The following is a 14,924-nucleotide window of genomic DNA, read 5'->3' on the forward strand; positions in this document are numbered from 1 at the left end:
TAAATATGAAATACAGTTCTGTTGTTGATGATGAAATAAAAATGTTAAAGATATAAAATTGTCTTTCTTAGTTTTGTTTTAGGACAGATGTTTAGGAGGACAGGATGTTTCTACACGTTGCAATAAGTTGGTGTGACAAAATTTCTCGAGCTTTCAGAGATGGACAAGATGCCCCATATTCCCATTAGAGAAGTCTCCAAATCTCACAATACTTCTTTTAATCCCCAAATAAAAAATCCTGGAATGAGCATTATGTGCGATATCAACACAATGAGTAAGGGTTTGAATTTTAAGGAGGCTGCAGCATGTGCCAGGCAACAGGTCTTGTCTTCTGTCTGGGAGTCTAAAGTGTTCCTCAGGGCTGGAGGAATCAGGAGGGTGAAAGGTCTTGAAAGTTGCTCTCATATTGTGCATGTGCCCATCAACAGGCTTAAAAAGTGAGACAGTCTAATCGTGTGTTATGGGAAATGGGCATTCTACCTCAGCTGCAGAGTAAGAGCATGGCTGGGCAGACTGAGGTCACCAGGGTATCAGGGCTAACATAAAACAACTGTTAATTTAGGAAACTAGAGAAATCTCTACAAGCAGGGCTTTGCTAGATAGTTTCTCTTGCTTTTAAAGTTTTAAACATGTCTAATGTTTATTCTTGAATGTTCTTATGTACTGTTTTAGATTTCAAACTTCCTCCTCAAATATAATATTGTAAGTTTTTAAAAAATAAATTTCCCCACCCCATGGCCTAAGTGTGTGTAGATGTGTGCATTTGTGTGTATGTGTGCACATGTGTGAAAGGGATGATGTAAAGAATAAAAGAAGGTTTCTCTTCTTTGCTGCTGTGTCCTAGAAGCGAATATTAATGGGGAATTCTGAATTCCTTATGATTTATTAACAATAAAATAAATAAATTATTAAATAAAATAAATTCAGATACGTTTTTTTCCCCAATTATTGGATTTCAGAAACTAAATGTCAGTAGAAACTATCACAATAAAATGAATGGAGCATGACTGGAAGTTAAATGTCTTATAGTATATCTCTTATTTTTTAATATTTTATTTATAATTTTATTTTATATGTATGAGTGTTTTTCCTGCATTTATATATGTAAGTCACTCATTTTGTGCATTGCCCACCAAGGTCAGAAAAGGGCATCAGATTCCCTGGACCTGTAGTTACAAATAGTTGATAGCCGCCATGTGGGTACTGCAAAACAAACCCCAGTCTTCTGCAAGAGCAGCCAGTGCTCTTACCCACTGAGCCATCTCTCCAGGCTGGCATATTTCTTATTTGGGTGTAAAATACTATATCTGAAATAGCTCTACAAATCCTCAGATATTCTTAATACAAGTGAATCAGGGATTGAGTTTTTCTCATTTGTTGTGTATCTCATTGTTTCGGGATCTTAGGAGATTGCTTTGATATCATATGGTTTGATCAGTATATTTTTTTTGTCTGGATAATCAGTCTCCTTTAAGGATTCTATGAGTTCAGTTCTTCATACAGTAAGCATGTCCATCATGTGTTGATATGAATCTGTGAAACAGGGAACTTTTTTTTCTAAGAAGTGAATCTGAGTCATTTGTTTTAGCTGTAAGTATCTAAGCTATTAGATACTATTGAGAATGAATAGAAATGCCATTAAGCATGCTGAAATAATTCTCCACCGCAGAAGTCATCCCATTTATAGGAAACTCCACAGGAATGAAAATGAGACAATACAAGGAGAGAGTTGACACCAGGGTGGTGGCCAGTGATGCTTGTCAAAATCGGGGTTAAAAGGAAGTGAGAAGGACAATATCAACCTTTATGTTTATCTCTAATCTTAATGCCATGTTAAATATTTGGGATTTCATATTAATGAATACGTGCTTGATCACAATTTCCCATGCAAGGAATAAGGAGTACGATTTTCCAAATGAGTCCCAAAGGTCAGCGGCGAGACTTGAATGTTTTCCTGTAAATGGTGCTTTGAAAATCTTATCCAATGCTCATGTTATTTTAGAAATCAAGACTGGATGTTTTTTGGTTTGGTTTGGATTAATTTCTTGAGATTTTTACTTCTCTCTGCCATAGAAAACATTTTTGAAGACATTTACTTTATCACAGTGTACCAGAAAGATAAACCATTCTTCATTTAAAAACAAACATCCCTATGTTTTCATATCCTATTTATCTTAGACTAAATATATAATTACTAAGTTTAAGAATCATAAACCTTACCATGAAAAGAAAGGTTTTGGAACAAATAGTTCAGTCATCTCCAAGAAACGTAAGTATATAGAAGAATTTTACTTATAAATGCTAAGCAGCTCAATTCTTTTCTCTTTCTTTGATTGTGACATTGTAGTTAAAAATGAGTTAAGTGGGGGGCTCTGGGAGGGTGCCAATGGGGGGGAATATGGTAATTAAGATTGGGCTGTTCTGTATGAAATGCACAAAAACTTCAATAAAAAAATACAAAGAATAAATGGCATGAAATTGCAACATACAACTAATGTTTTGTTTAAAATATATAAAATTAATGTAAAAATGGATTAATGCAGGTCAATATCACCCCTTAATGTATGCAATTCATATTTATGAAAATACATGAATACTAAGGAAGACAACTTTTAGCTTCTTTATTTCTGCCACAAAATTTTGAGCTATAGAGAGAGTGCAGCTTTTCCCCCTCAAAACTGTCATGCTCTGCTGAAAATCCAACTTTCCCTTAAGTCTAAGGATACACATTACCCGTGTGTACATTCTGGAGCATCTATTGAAGTTCTATCATTCCAATAGTGTTTCAGTGTGATTATTCTGTTTCCTGTACATCTTTAGGATGGATGATGCTGAAGCCTGTTTCATCCTGAGCAGCCGCTGTGAGGTGGATAGAACGTCCTCTGTAAGTTTCCCACATCTCCTTTAGCAAGTTGCACTTTCCACCCCAGAAGTCTTTCTCTTACTTTGGTTTTTTAATGAAATATACCTAGGCTGAAATTTTTTACTAATGTTTAGCAATGATTTCTTACTTTTGTTTGCCCTAAAATAAAAAATGTGTCATTGTTCACTTTACCCCCCCCCCAAAAAAAAGTGCTCTTGATCTAGTTTCTAGGAATCGTCTAGATAAATTATGTCCTACAAAGTGCAGTTTCATTAAGGCAACCTCCACTTCAACAGCAAAAGAAGGCCGATGGTTCTGGCAGTTTGTAATGGAATCAAGTGGAGAGTTTCTTAAAAATATATGCACTTGTGAAAGTTCTCTTTGAGAACCGTAGAATAGGAACTGGGCATTGGTGTGGCTGTAAAAGAACCAGAGAGAGTCAGTTTGATAACTTTTGACTTACAGAATTTCTGCGTTTTTTTTTTTAATGCCAAAATTTCTACAAACCAAATTCATTAAGTTAAATGAATTATTAAACTATGCTTTCTTCTAAAAGGTACTTTAACTGTATTATTTACTTAAAGTGCTTTATTTTCATGTTGATTAAATACTTATTTTTGCTATTTCTAACCCTATAAGCTCAGCTCCAGGCTTATTAGTGATGCTCGCACAAATGAGAATATTTCAACAGAAAATTGTGCAGCGCTTTAGAGTACATGTTGTAAGCATTTTAAAGCAGCAAACAGACACACTTTGTGTTATATGAATTTTGTGTGCTAATCATGGATACGGTCAGCTATGTAACATGTTCACTGTAATTTACCTGAATGTCTCATTCATTTTATGAATTTTAAATCGACATTCTTTTTTAAAAAATATATCATTCTTTTTATGTGTATGAGTATTTCCTGCGTGTGTGTAAGTGCACATAAAGACTAATGGTTTCGTAGATGAGAAAACACTGGAAGAATTTTAGAGGTTAGAAACCAAGTAGACGAGTGACAACTGACCCAACCAGGAGGGAATTTGAATTTCCATTGAGAGAGGAAGATATGGGAAATAAGCTGCTTCTGGCAAGGGAACCTTAGCTTTCTATGACAGTAGATATAGTTGTGGGTCTTAGTGCATGCTAAATGTAAGGGACTGAGAACAAGTTGTCTGAGTGTTTTTTATATTTCTCCAAAAAAAGTTTTCTGGGGAAGCAGTCCATCATAAGAGAAAATGCAATAAATGTTCTTAAGAAGGATGTGAGATCATGCTACTTAGATCAAACAAGAATAATACACTATACAACAAAACACAGCAGAAATTCAGATAACACTCAGAAATCAAATCGAGGATAACAAGTGAAGATTTAAGAGGACTGGGAAATAAACCTGAGGACGTTGGACACACGGAGAAAAGTAAAATGCGTTATAAAACTGACTGAAAAAGAAGAGATAAAATGTGAGAAAATTAGAGGAGTAGGCAGGATAAATAATATCTGCATATTAGGAAGTCAAGGAAGGGGAACTGAGAACGAATTGCCTCAGTGATTCTAGACTCCAGTGGAAATATGATTTCAATCCAATCCAACCAGATTTGGGGGCTGAAGTTGTGAAATGGACAAAACTTGCTGACTGTAGCTTAATGACTATCCAGGGCTAAACCGGCTGCAGAGGGAGAAGGACCGAGGGAGGGAGGAAAGCTAGCACGAGGAACACGGATAATAGGAGGAAAAGAAGAAACCCTTCAGAACTACACATGCAGAATCCAGTTGTTTTGAGCCTTGTTTTCTTTTGAGAAGATAAATGGATCTGTTTTATATTAGTGTTATGTAACCCTTGACATGATAGTGCAGAAAAAAATGATGACGTTTGCAGTGGAACGCCATACATGTCTGCTCAACAGTGGTACCAGAAGTCAGAAGTCTTTATCAAAAGATCATGCTTTTAAATTTCTTTAAAATTTAAAAATTAAAAAAAAAATTTAAAAAGATAATGCTTTTAAATTTCTTTAAAATTTAAAAATTAAAAAAAAAATTTAAAAAGATAATGCTTTTAAATTTCTTTAAAAACAAACAAACAAAAACCATGATTTCCAGTTAGAATTCTATATCCCAGGAAAAGTTTTCTTGAAAATGAAAAAAAAAGTTATTTGATTTTTGTGGAGATTACTTTTTCACAGAATATACACTCTTGAGGTATTAAAAGATGTGGTTATGCTGGGTGTGGTGATTCGCACCTTTAATCCCAACACTCAGGAGGCAGAGGCAGGGGGGTGTCTGTGAGTTATAGGCCAGCCTGGTCTTCATAGTGAGTTCCAGGACAGCTAGGGCTAGAGGGAGACCCTGTCTCCAAAAGACCAGAAAAAAAAGAAGTGGTTATGAAATCAAAGTGAGAGCAAGCAGAACTGGATTCGGTACTCAAGGGCAGAGAAGTAAGCGTATCAGGAATGCCGATTTGGGGTCCACAGCTCAACAGCAGAGTCTCAGTGTGGGTATTCGCCTACAGCACCTAGAGGCTTTCTAGAGGGCTGCTTTTGGGAAGACATGGAAACACTGTTACCTGATGTGGGTGCACATGGGGAAAAGACATTTCCACTCCTCCACCAATATTCTTGACTCAGGCGTACTCTTCAAACTTACAAGATGAAGCCCTAACTCTGACAACTTCTGTTGACTTTTGTTTGGACACAGAGCTTTTAATTAGGAAATTAAGTTAAAATGAAACCATTGAGGTCCTTCCTCATCTAATGACTGATGTCTTCATAGGAGGAGAGAATTTGGACTCTACACTAGGGAACATGAGCACAGGATGGCCTTGTGAGGAGCCTGCACAGGCAGGTGTCTCTGGTGAAGGACAGAAGTGGGGTAAATCCCACGCTGCTGGGACCTTGCTCTTGGAATTCTGGCCCTTGAAACCATGAGAAAGTAAATTCCTCTTGTGTATCCACCCAGTCTGGGGTATTTTGTTATGGCAGCCTGAGTAGATGAAGACTTATTTTGATTTCATGATTGTAAAATCAGTGCCTAGAGACAAGTATGGTCTCTAGAAGACAATGAGTCACCAAGGATTGAAATGTGAGCAGTGCTCTAGCAGTGTGAACTCTGAATAATGATCTCATCTCAGTTAACATCAAACTAGGATCCAAGGATGGGGCTAAGCTAGGGTGGTGATGGGTCAGGTTAGAGAAAAGAAAGCCATACTTTTCCACCAGGGAAAGCCAGTAGATAATAGCCTAAAATTCAAAAGCAAGAAATAGGAAGTAATGCCATCAAATCACTAAGTATGGAGACAAAGAAGGAAATCATCAGTATTAGGGCTCTAGAGTAAATGGTTTTATACACAATAGGATGGAAAAAGAGGGCTACTCCTATATATAATGAAACATAGAAATATTGTCTTTTTCAAGTACCTACTCATATTGGTTTAACTGTATATTTAATTAAGTAGAATTTGAGATATGGCTCAAATAAGATTCTGAGGTGATAACTCAGTTCCTTTGCATATTAGCTTGTTGTAATCCTTGAAATGCCAAGGTAAATTTGTAGTGGAACTGCACACACATTTTTATGTCTTCATATATGTTAAAATGTAACTGTCATTCCAAAACTTGGTGGACAGCTTGTGTTTTATTCACATGTGTAATTTGAGAAATTTAAATGATCTTAGGGAAAACTTAGAAAGTAAGTAAAATATGATGTTTGTTGTTTTGTAAAAAAAATAATTCAGTGTAACGACTAGCAGAGTAAAATGGAAAAATGTACCTGAGTAGCAAGGGGCTTGGTAGGTGTCGAGGATAAATAGGAAGCCAGGAAATGCTGCAGCCACCATTAGACCTCAGAGCAGGGAACACTGAGAGTGCATTGTTTGGGTCCTGGTAACACCGGAGCTTGAGGACTTAACAGACAGGAAGAGTAACGATAAAAAACAAAAATCTAAGTAAAACCATTGTCCATTGTTTATATTTGGGCACAAGGAAACTCAAGGGAGTGTCTACCGGTCTGACGGGAGGAACCTCTAAGGAATCTGTTGTAAAATGTGTGGCTATTCCTGATGTGCACATATCTGGGCACAGCAATACAATTTTATTCATCTTCTTTTACGACTATTGTTATGATGAGGTGGGCAAATGATCTAAACAAGGTGGATTTATTCAGAAACATGAAAACCTAGACAAATGCTGCAATATTCTAACTAGCTAACTGTGTTAGCACGGAGATCACCATATTGCTCTCATGTTGTATGCTATTAGTTGGGAAAGATCTGCACAGTTTCTGATGCAAACAATACTGGCTTGTGTTCTGCACAGAGGCTGGTTAAACAGTTCCCACAGTCCACACCCTTCCTCCAGCGTTTGGTCTCAATCCACCCAGGAGAGTTAAAATCATTGCTCTTTGATATTTCAGTAGTTAATGAACACATCTTACACTTTTCAAAATAAGTATGCCTTACTAAATTTTATAATTTTTTGAGAATTTCATACATGAGTACTGTACTTATATCATCTTTGCCCCTCCCTCTACTCTCTCCAACTTCTTGCCCCCAATCCCTTTCAATGTCATGATCTCTTCTTACTATGCGCGCACGCACACACACACACACACACACACACACACACACACACACACACGCCTATAGAGTCCATTTAGTGCTACACATGTGCTCAGGGCTGACCACTTGGGATTGGATCACTTGGGATTGGATAAACTACCAGGGGTCTCATCCTTGTACAAACTCTTTGTCCCTTTCCCAATAGCCATCATTTGCCTCTAGCGCTTCTAATGTCGAGATCCTCCCTGTGACATTTCCCCCATCCAACTTAGCATGTTGACTGGTATTGTCATTACGCAGGCCTTGTTTAGGCATCTATATTGTTGAGCTTTCATGGGTGTAGCTTCCCTGTCACTTCAAGAAATACTGGTTCACAGCAGGCATCTTGGTCCACTGGTTCTTACACGCTTTCTGCCCCCTCCTTCTGTGACTTTCCCTGCACCTGTATAGGGTTTGCATTGTAAGCACCCCAACAGTGACTGGAGAGATCAGAGACTCTAAGGAGAACCTAAAATTCCCATTTCCCAGGACCTATATAATTTTTAACTGTAACCTAAATAACGTATACCTACAGATAAGTGTACTTATCCCCTGTGATAGAAACTTCTTGTAGCAGATAGAAACTATTACATGGTTCCACAACTGATCAATTACTTTAAAGAGACTATATGATAATGCATATGGTTTAGTCTATAAAAAGTTTCAATTTCTTCTGCTGAGGAAATTGTTCTCTTTGGGATATAAGTAGATGAAGTTAATAACAAATGCCTCCTTTGTGGTTATCTAGTCTTCTATGATTTAATCACTGTACACATAAGGAATCCCTTGTTTTATTTTCATTCAGAGAAGAAGAAACGTTTTTCACTTTTGATTTGATTGAGTTGGTGTCATTATAACTTTGCCATACTTCCACTGCACAGTGACTTACAAAGGGCTCAATGCCCAGACCCATGGTGTGTTCTGAACTGATTTAGTACATTCATCTAAGTTAAGGGTGGTAACTTATCTATAAGTCAAATCACGTTTACTCACATTATATGTTTGAACCACATCGTTAGTTATAGATTCTCTACGGAACTCCTCTCTGCATCCTCCATAATATATATATAGTCAAGGTTCATTCCTAGCCTATACTGTTCCCTACTCTAACATGGCTTGAAAATTACTAACTATTGGAATGAACATGTATGCTCATATTTAACAGAGCTCAGGAGCGAAAGAAAGAGTTCCACTTTGTTATGAAGAGTGAAAATAATACAGTTATTATTGTGTTGTGGAGAAACTATAGTTAAGTTGCTAACATTGAGTGATATTTTTCTTCCCTTAGGCTCAATCTCAATGCCAAGGATAAATTTGTGAAATTGGTCATAAAATGTCTACAGTTTCTTTAGGAAGACACTATTTAGAGTGGATTTCAAAATGTTTGTTCTCAGAACATTTCAAAACATTATTTTTACTAGATTATATTTGTCTTGTATTTTCTGGCTGTTCCAGTTCGTATCTGTATAAGGACAACCTATTAGGTGTAAATAATGTGTTTTTAAAATCTATGTAGCTGAGAGTTTTATATTTGGCATAAATTTAAGGTGTTCCTATATGTAGTTTTAATTTATTTTGATATAGATTGAAACTTTTTATTTATATATGATTTTGTTATTGTAAAATTTTCATATGTCAGTGGCACACTATTTCTGAAAAATAAAATTATCCATGGTTATTACTGAGTGTGCAAAATTAAATGAATGAATTCTTCTGTTATTTTAATAATAGCAGTCTTATAACCAGGTAGAACTTGCTGACCCAGGAATTGGTCTGTGTGCATTTTCTGACTGGAACAAGTGGAGACATTCTGAATAACACCAAAATGAAAAAAACTAATGGCACTTTAAAGTACTAGGCCTTGAAATAAGAATTTTCATAACAATAAATTCATGCTATAAAATCTTATTTAATTTGTTAGATCATCATGAGATGTACATGAATTTAAAAGTGCTAAGTTAACTTCTTCAATAAATATTTTGTCTTTATACTGAATGACCAAAAACTTTTAAAAAATACTATTAAATGTAAATTCACTTGTCAAAACTCTAGTTAGTACAGATTAGTGTTATTTAACATGAATAAAGCACTAAAGATTAGGGAGATGACTCAGAGGGAATGATTACTTGTCTACAAGCAGGGGCCTGACTTTGAGTCTCCAGCCCCACCAAAGAAGCTGGGCATGGCTCTGCATGCCTGTGATCTTGTCACTGAGGGACTGAGACAAGTGGATCTTGATATTCTACTGGCCAGCAGGCTTAGCCCAGAAGGTGAACTTTGGTCGGGTTCAATGAGAGACTCTGTATCAAGGCAATATGGTAGAGAACTTAATTTCCTGCTCTGGCCTCCATATGTTCATTCATTGGAACACATACCTGTGTGTGCATGTGCATGCAGCACACACACACATCACACATAATTACCACAAATCTCTCTCTCTCTCTCACACACACATATCACTACATATGCATACATACACATACACCACATACACCACACACACACATGCACACGCACACAGATATAAAGGACATGATATATGCTTTTAAAGTAAATGCTTATTATTAATTTTCTTAGTATAATACCAATAAAAATTTATACTGTAATATTAGTTTTCCATAAAAATCATGCATGCTTTTATAAGGTTGTAGTTATAGTTGTAGGTGGCATTTTACTATTAGTATGTACATGTTGAGGCAGTTTTTCAAGTCATTTAACTATAATAAAATCAGTCAAGCAGACTTAGCATTTATTGAGTGACTTTCATATGGCTAGGCATTCTAAGCCCATTATGTCATTTCATGCAATTGTTTCAGAGATGAAGGATCCAAAACTCAGAGGTGTTAATTGGGTTTCTCAGAGAGGCAGAGCTACCCAGTCCAATTCAATACCAAAACCTTTTAGAAGAAACTGCTCCCTATGGAGATAAAAGCTTGCTGTTCAAATGCAGTTTTCTTTAAATTTGTAAATTAAAGTGGTTCCACTGTTTAAAAACTATTATTGTGGGCTGGAGAAATGGCTCAGCAATTAAGAGCACTGACTGCTCTTACAAAGAACCAAGGTTTAGTTCCCAGCACCCACATAGCAGCTAACAACCATCTCTAACTCCAGTTCTGGAGGATCCAACTCCCTCTTCTGACCTCCACGGGCATTGTACATACATGGTGCTATGATACACTTACAAACATGCAAGCAAAATATTCACACACACAAAATAAAAATAAATACATGAAAAAAATTTAAAGCTATGATTGGTATAACATATATTCAGGATTCTGGGTATTATCTGTTCCACTGCTCCCTGTCCTTATTCTTCTAAAAGAACATGCGAACCTTGTTTCCAGTGAGCTGTTACTACTATATTTTGTACCTGTTTTGGATGAAGTGGCAATTGTGTCCTTTTTAGATTTGATTCCCTATTTTCCATTTCACATTTTGATCTCCTACACATTTGGTTTCTTATTTCTGGATTGTTATCATTTTTCCTGCAATCCAAATTATCCTTCAAAGTGCCAGTCCCACTAAGAGAACCGTGTGTTCATAGCATTTCATGGAGACTAGTGATCACTTTAATTATATTGTCCTGTGATTCTTAACAAGCTTGTTATATTTTTCAGAATTAGATGTTCACTTCATGTGTCTGTTACCATTCATTGTGTTTTGGAGATGTCTGAGTAACTCTCATTTATAGAAGTTCCATTTGCTGGGGCTGGAGAGATGGCTCAGCAGTTAAAAGCACTGACTGCTCTTGCAGAGGACAGGGTTTGATTCCCAGCACCCACATGGTGGCTATGAACCATCCTTAACTCCAGTTCCAGGGGAATCCAAAGCCCTTTTCTCACCTCCGCAGCATTGCATGACACAGGTGCACTCACATACATGCAGGCAATACACTCATACACATAAAATAAAAATAATAAATAAAAATTTATAAAAGAACTTCCATTTGCCATGTCACACCGTACATTAATTCTTTGTTCATATGTTTTGAGAATTTGCTTGAAATTTACATTTGAGTAATTCACTTTTGGTAAATATTAAGTTGTCATTTCTTCTTTCATCTATCCAGCAATATTCATTGAGTGTTTGACGCCAGACTGTAACATACCAGCTGGATACATCAGGAACAATGCCTCCTCTCATGGGGTTTCTCTCCCAATGCACAATAGATCAGCATATGGAATATCAGACAGTGATGGGTGTTAGAGGAGAGCTAGAAAAATAAAATATTGGGAGACATTTTAGGTAGAATGATTAATTTTAAAGTGGAAAATATTAACTTTAAGCACAATAATGCAGCTCACTGAGTATTAAAGCAGAGACCCATCAGGTGCCACCAGTCTGTCCCATGAGCATGTGCTTGCTACATACACTGCACTGGTCCACTTTTCCTTCTGTGGGTATTACTCCTTTTTCTCCCTCTTCATGTCTAACTTGTTTTTGAGGAAAACAATGCTCACTCTTCCAAGTGTTGGACCCCTTTAGGTCCCTGTTTACCATCTGGTAGTCTATCCCTGTCACTGAAGCAGTGAGGATGTACAAGTGGAGGCCATTGTCATGTTCCCCTTACCTCAGTCTGTGCTGTTCAGTTGTCATTGTTGCCTTCTGTCTCCCTCTCATTTCCCACTGGGTTTTTGTGTTGTCTTTACTCTGTGTGAAGTTCATTTTAATTGTTAGGTGTATTAGTTACTTTTCTGTTGCTCTGATAGAAACACTGACCAAAGCAACTTATAGAAGGAAGAGTTTATTTGAGCTTATGGTTCCAAGGGACAAGAGTCGATCACGGTGGCCGGGGGTGGGGGGAGTGGTATGGCGGCAGAAGTGGCTGGAGGTGGAGCAGAAGCTAAGCTCTCCCATCTTCAAGCAGGCACAGCAAACAAGAAAGCAACTGGAGATCCAGCAAGGCTTAAAACTCTCTAAGTCCTCTCCCAGTGATGTGTTTCCTTCAGCATGGCCACATCTTCTAAGACCTCCTAAAACAACCCCACCAACTGGGGGGGGGTCCAAATACTTGGAGCCTATGGGGGACATTCTCATTCAAACCATCATATTAGGCTGGGTTTTTTTACTTTTTCATTAAAAAAAAAAAACCTGTCCCTATTTTTATAAATTAAAGGTTAATGATATTCAGCACATTTCCCTTAAAACACTTTTCACTTGATTCTCCTTATTTCTTTCTTTACAATATAACCAACACACAAAGTTCAATTATAACCAGAGTTGAATTGTATCCTCTGCCTAATAGATCATTACCTGATTTTATTTGCAAATAGGGTGTTTACAAAGACAATCAAGTTAAAATTCTATCATTACCTTAGGCCTCCTTCCATTATTACTGATAGCTTCTAAGAAGGGAAAATTAAGAAACAAAAATGAGCAGAATGCCCTCGGGGCACAAAGGAATGAACAGAGGGACAAAACAGCTATTTATTCGTGGTCATCAGAAGGAATCAGTCGTTCAAACACCACGATTTCTGACTTGTAGCCTTTAAAATGATACATAATATATTCCCATTATTTAAACCTTCTCCTCCTCCTCCTCCTCCTCCTCCTCGTCTTCTTTTTCTTCTTCCTCTCTCTCTCTCTCTCTCTCTCTCTCTCTCTCTCTCCATTAATCCCAGAATTAGCCAGTATAATGCATGGATTTGTCCTAATAAAGACAGAGTGCAAAAAAAACCTAAAAATGTGAACATAATTGGAATGGGGTAAAGATTAGAGGATGGAAAGATTGGAGGACTATCAGTGACAGGAAAAACATAGGCTGTCTATTTATATTAACAGAGGTTCGGTAAATGATCAGACAGAAAGGAAAATAGCTCTGGAGAAACTCCTGTTGGTATAGATTGAGAATACACATTTGTCATGGAGAGAACCTTGGTAGAAATGTGAATGTTGCAGGTCCTCCTGGTGAAGCATCAGAAGTGGCAGAAGACTTGGTTGTTGTTCTCAGGGATGAAAGCAGAACTCCAGTGCAGGGGGTGGATATTCCACTAAGGGAGTGTTGAAAGTATATACTGAGTTTTCCTTGATCCTTTCATTAAATGGAAGAGAACAGTGACCCAGTAGGAGAGTTTGTATGTAGGGGAAGTAGACATGTAGCTTATTCTGTCTTACATTTAAAATGTTACTTTGCTTGAGATGTGAGAAGTTGACAAAGTGTTTTATGGGTACAAGTCAGATGACTCAAGAAGGGGTGACTAGTTAGAAGCTGAAGAAGTTACTTAAATGAGAGAGAAGAGTGGCTTGGATCAATAAGGTGGTAGTGTAGTGATGGTGTTGAAATGTAACTGATTATACGTTAGATTTTGAAGATAGACCTGAAATAGTTTATCAATACATTGACTGTTATCTTTAAAATAGGGAAGAAAAATGTGAGGTCATGCAAAATTTAAATAGCACTTTAGCATTTATTGGCACTGATATGTTCAAGAAGAAGCAAATTTGGGGAAGGGAATAATATTTTTAGTGCATCAAATTTGAAAGGTGTGAGATAGCCAGCTACAAATATTAAGAGTAGGTGTTCAGATGGAAGGTTTGGATTTCAAATGAGGCGTATCACACATATGACTAATAAATATAAAAATGTACTTTCAAGCCAAATGAATAGATGGGGAATTGATGACAGCAGGATTGCTAGGAATTATCCCCAGGTGTAGTCCAGTAGTTAGGAGTTTTAAAGAGAGTGGAAATCAAGAAAAGAAAATATGTAATAAAAATTAAGAGATTCAAGAGAGAGTGAGAATACACAAACTAAGTAAAGTATCAGTCTCAGAGAGTGGTTGGCTACTACCATGACTTTCAAAAATACTGAACTTGTAGGCATCTCTTGCCATGCTGATTGTTATGGTAGCTCACAGGGTTTGCAGATGGATAAGACTGATGATTAACTTTTCTCCTCTTGAAGAATGTATAGTACCTTCTTCCAGCATTATAAGTTTGTCAGTAGAGATGCAACTTCCAGGTCAGTACCAGCTTGATTTCTCCATGTTCTATAGCTGAGCCACCATGCCTGGCATATATAAGATGTATATTGAGACGCATCTATGGTAATGGGTTTCAGCATAAGTTTTTAAGCAAGTCTTTACCATTGTTGACCCTTTAGTTATTCCCTCCTGTATCCTGTCTTCCCATCCCCCACCCCGCTTTACTCTTACTGTTTCATTATTCTCCTTTCCCTCTTTCTGGTAATATTTAAGACCCACTCCACAAGATTGAACTCATAGCTGGCACAATTATTGGGGCTGAAAACCTGGGGCTAGACAGGTCATAGAACATAGTATCTACTATTAATTTTCAGCTAAATGGGCACAGTATTAAAATAATTCATAATGACTTTTTAAAATTATTTATTTAATAACCATATAATTAGAAGAAGCATTTCATTACAACAACATTGAAATATTCAATAACAATTTCCAGAGCTAAGATGCATCTCTTTCAAAATTGGCTGTAAATTTTTAGGTTTACAGTTGAATTAATACAGTTAT

General features: G+C 36.9%; 1 protein-coding gene across 3 annotated transcripts in view; it reads left to right on the forward strand.

The window, feature by feature from the left end:
• The window catches only part of Kcnt2 (potassium sodium-activated channel subfamily T member 2), a 405,448-nt gene that overhangs the window by 217,406 nt on the left and 173,118 nt on the right, over positions 1–14,924 (forward strand). For all 3 annotated transcript variants that reach the window (XM_008831578.2, XM_008831577.2, XM_029562800.1), the window contains exon 12: positions 2,821–2,884. In XM_008831578.2, the coding sequence (XP_008829800.1) occupies positions 2,821–2,884 (64 nt within the window). The remainder of the gene's footprint in view (positions 1–2,820; positions 2,885–14,924) is intronic.

Source organism: Nannospalax galili, unplaced genomic scaffold (assembly GCF_000622305.1).
Source record: "Nannospalax galili isolate Female #2095 unplaced genomic scaffold, S.galili_v1.0 scaffold955, whole genome shotgun sequence".
NCBI lineage: Eukaryota > Metazoa > Chordata > Mammalia > Rodentia > Spalacidae > Nannospalax > Nannospalax galili.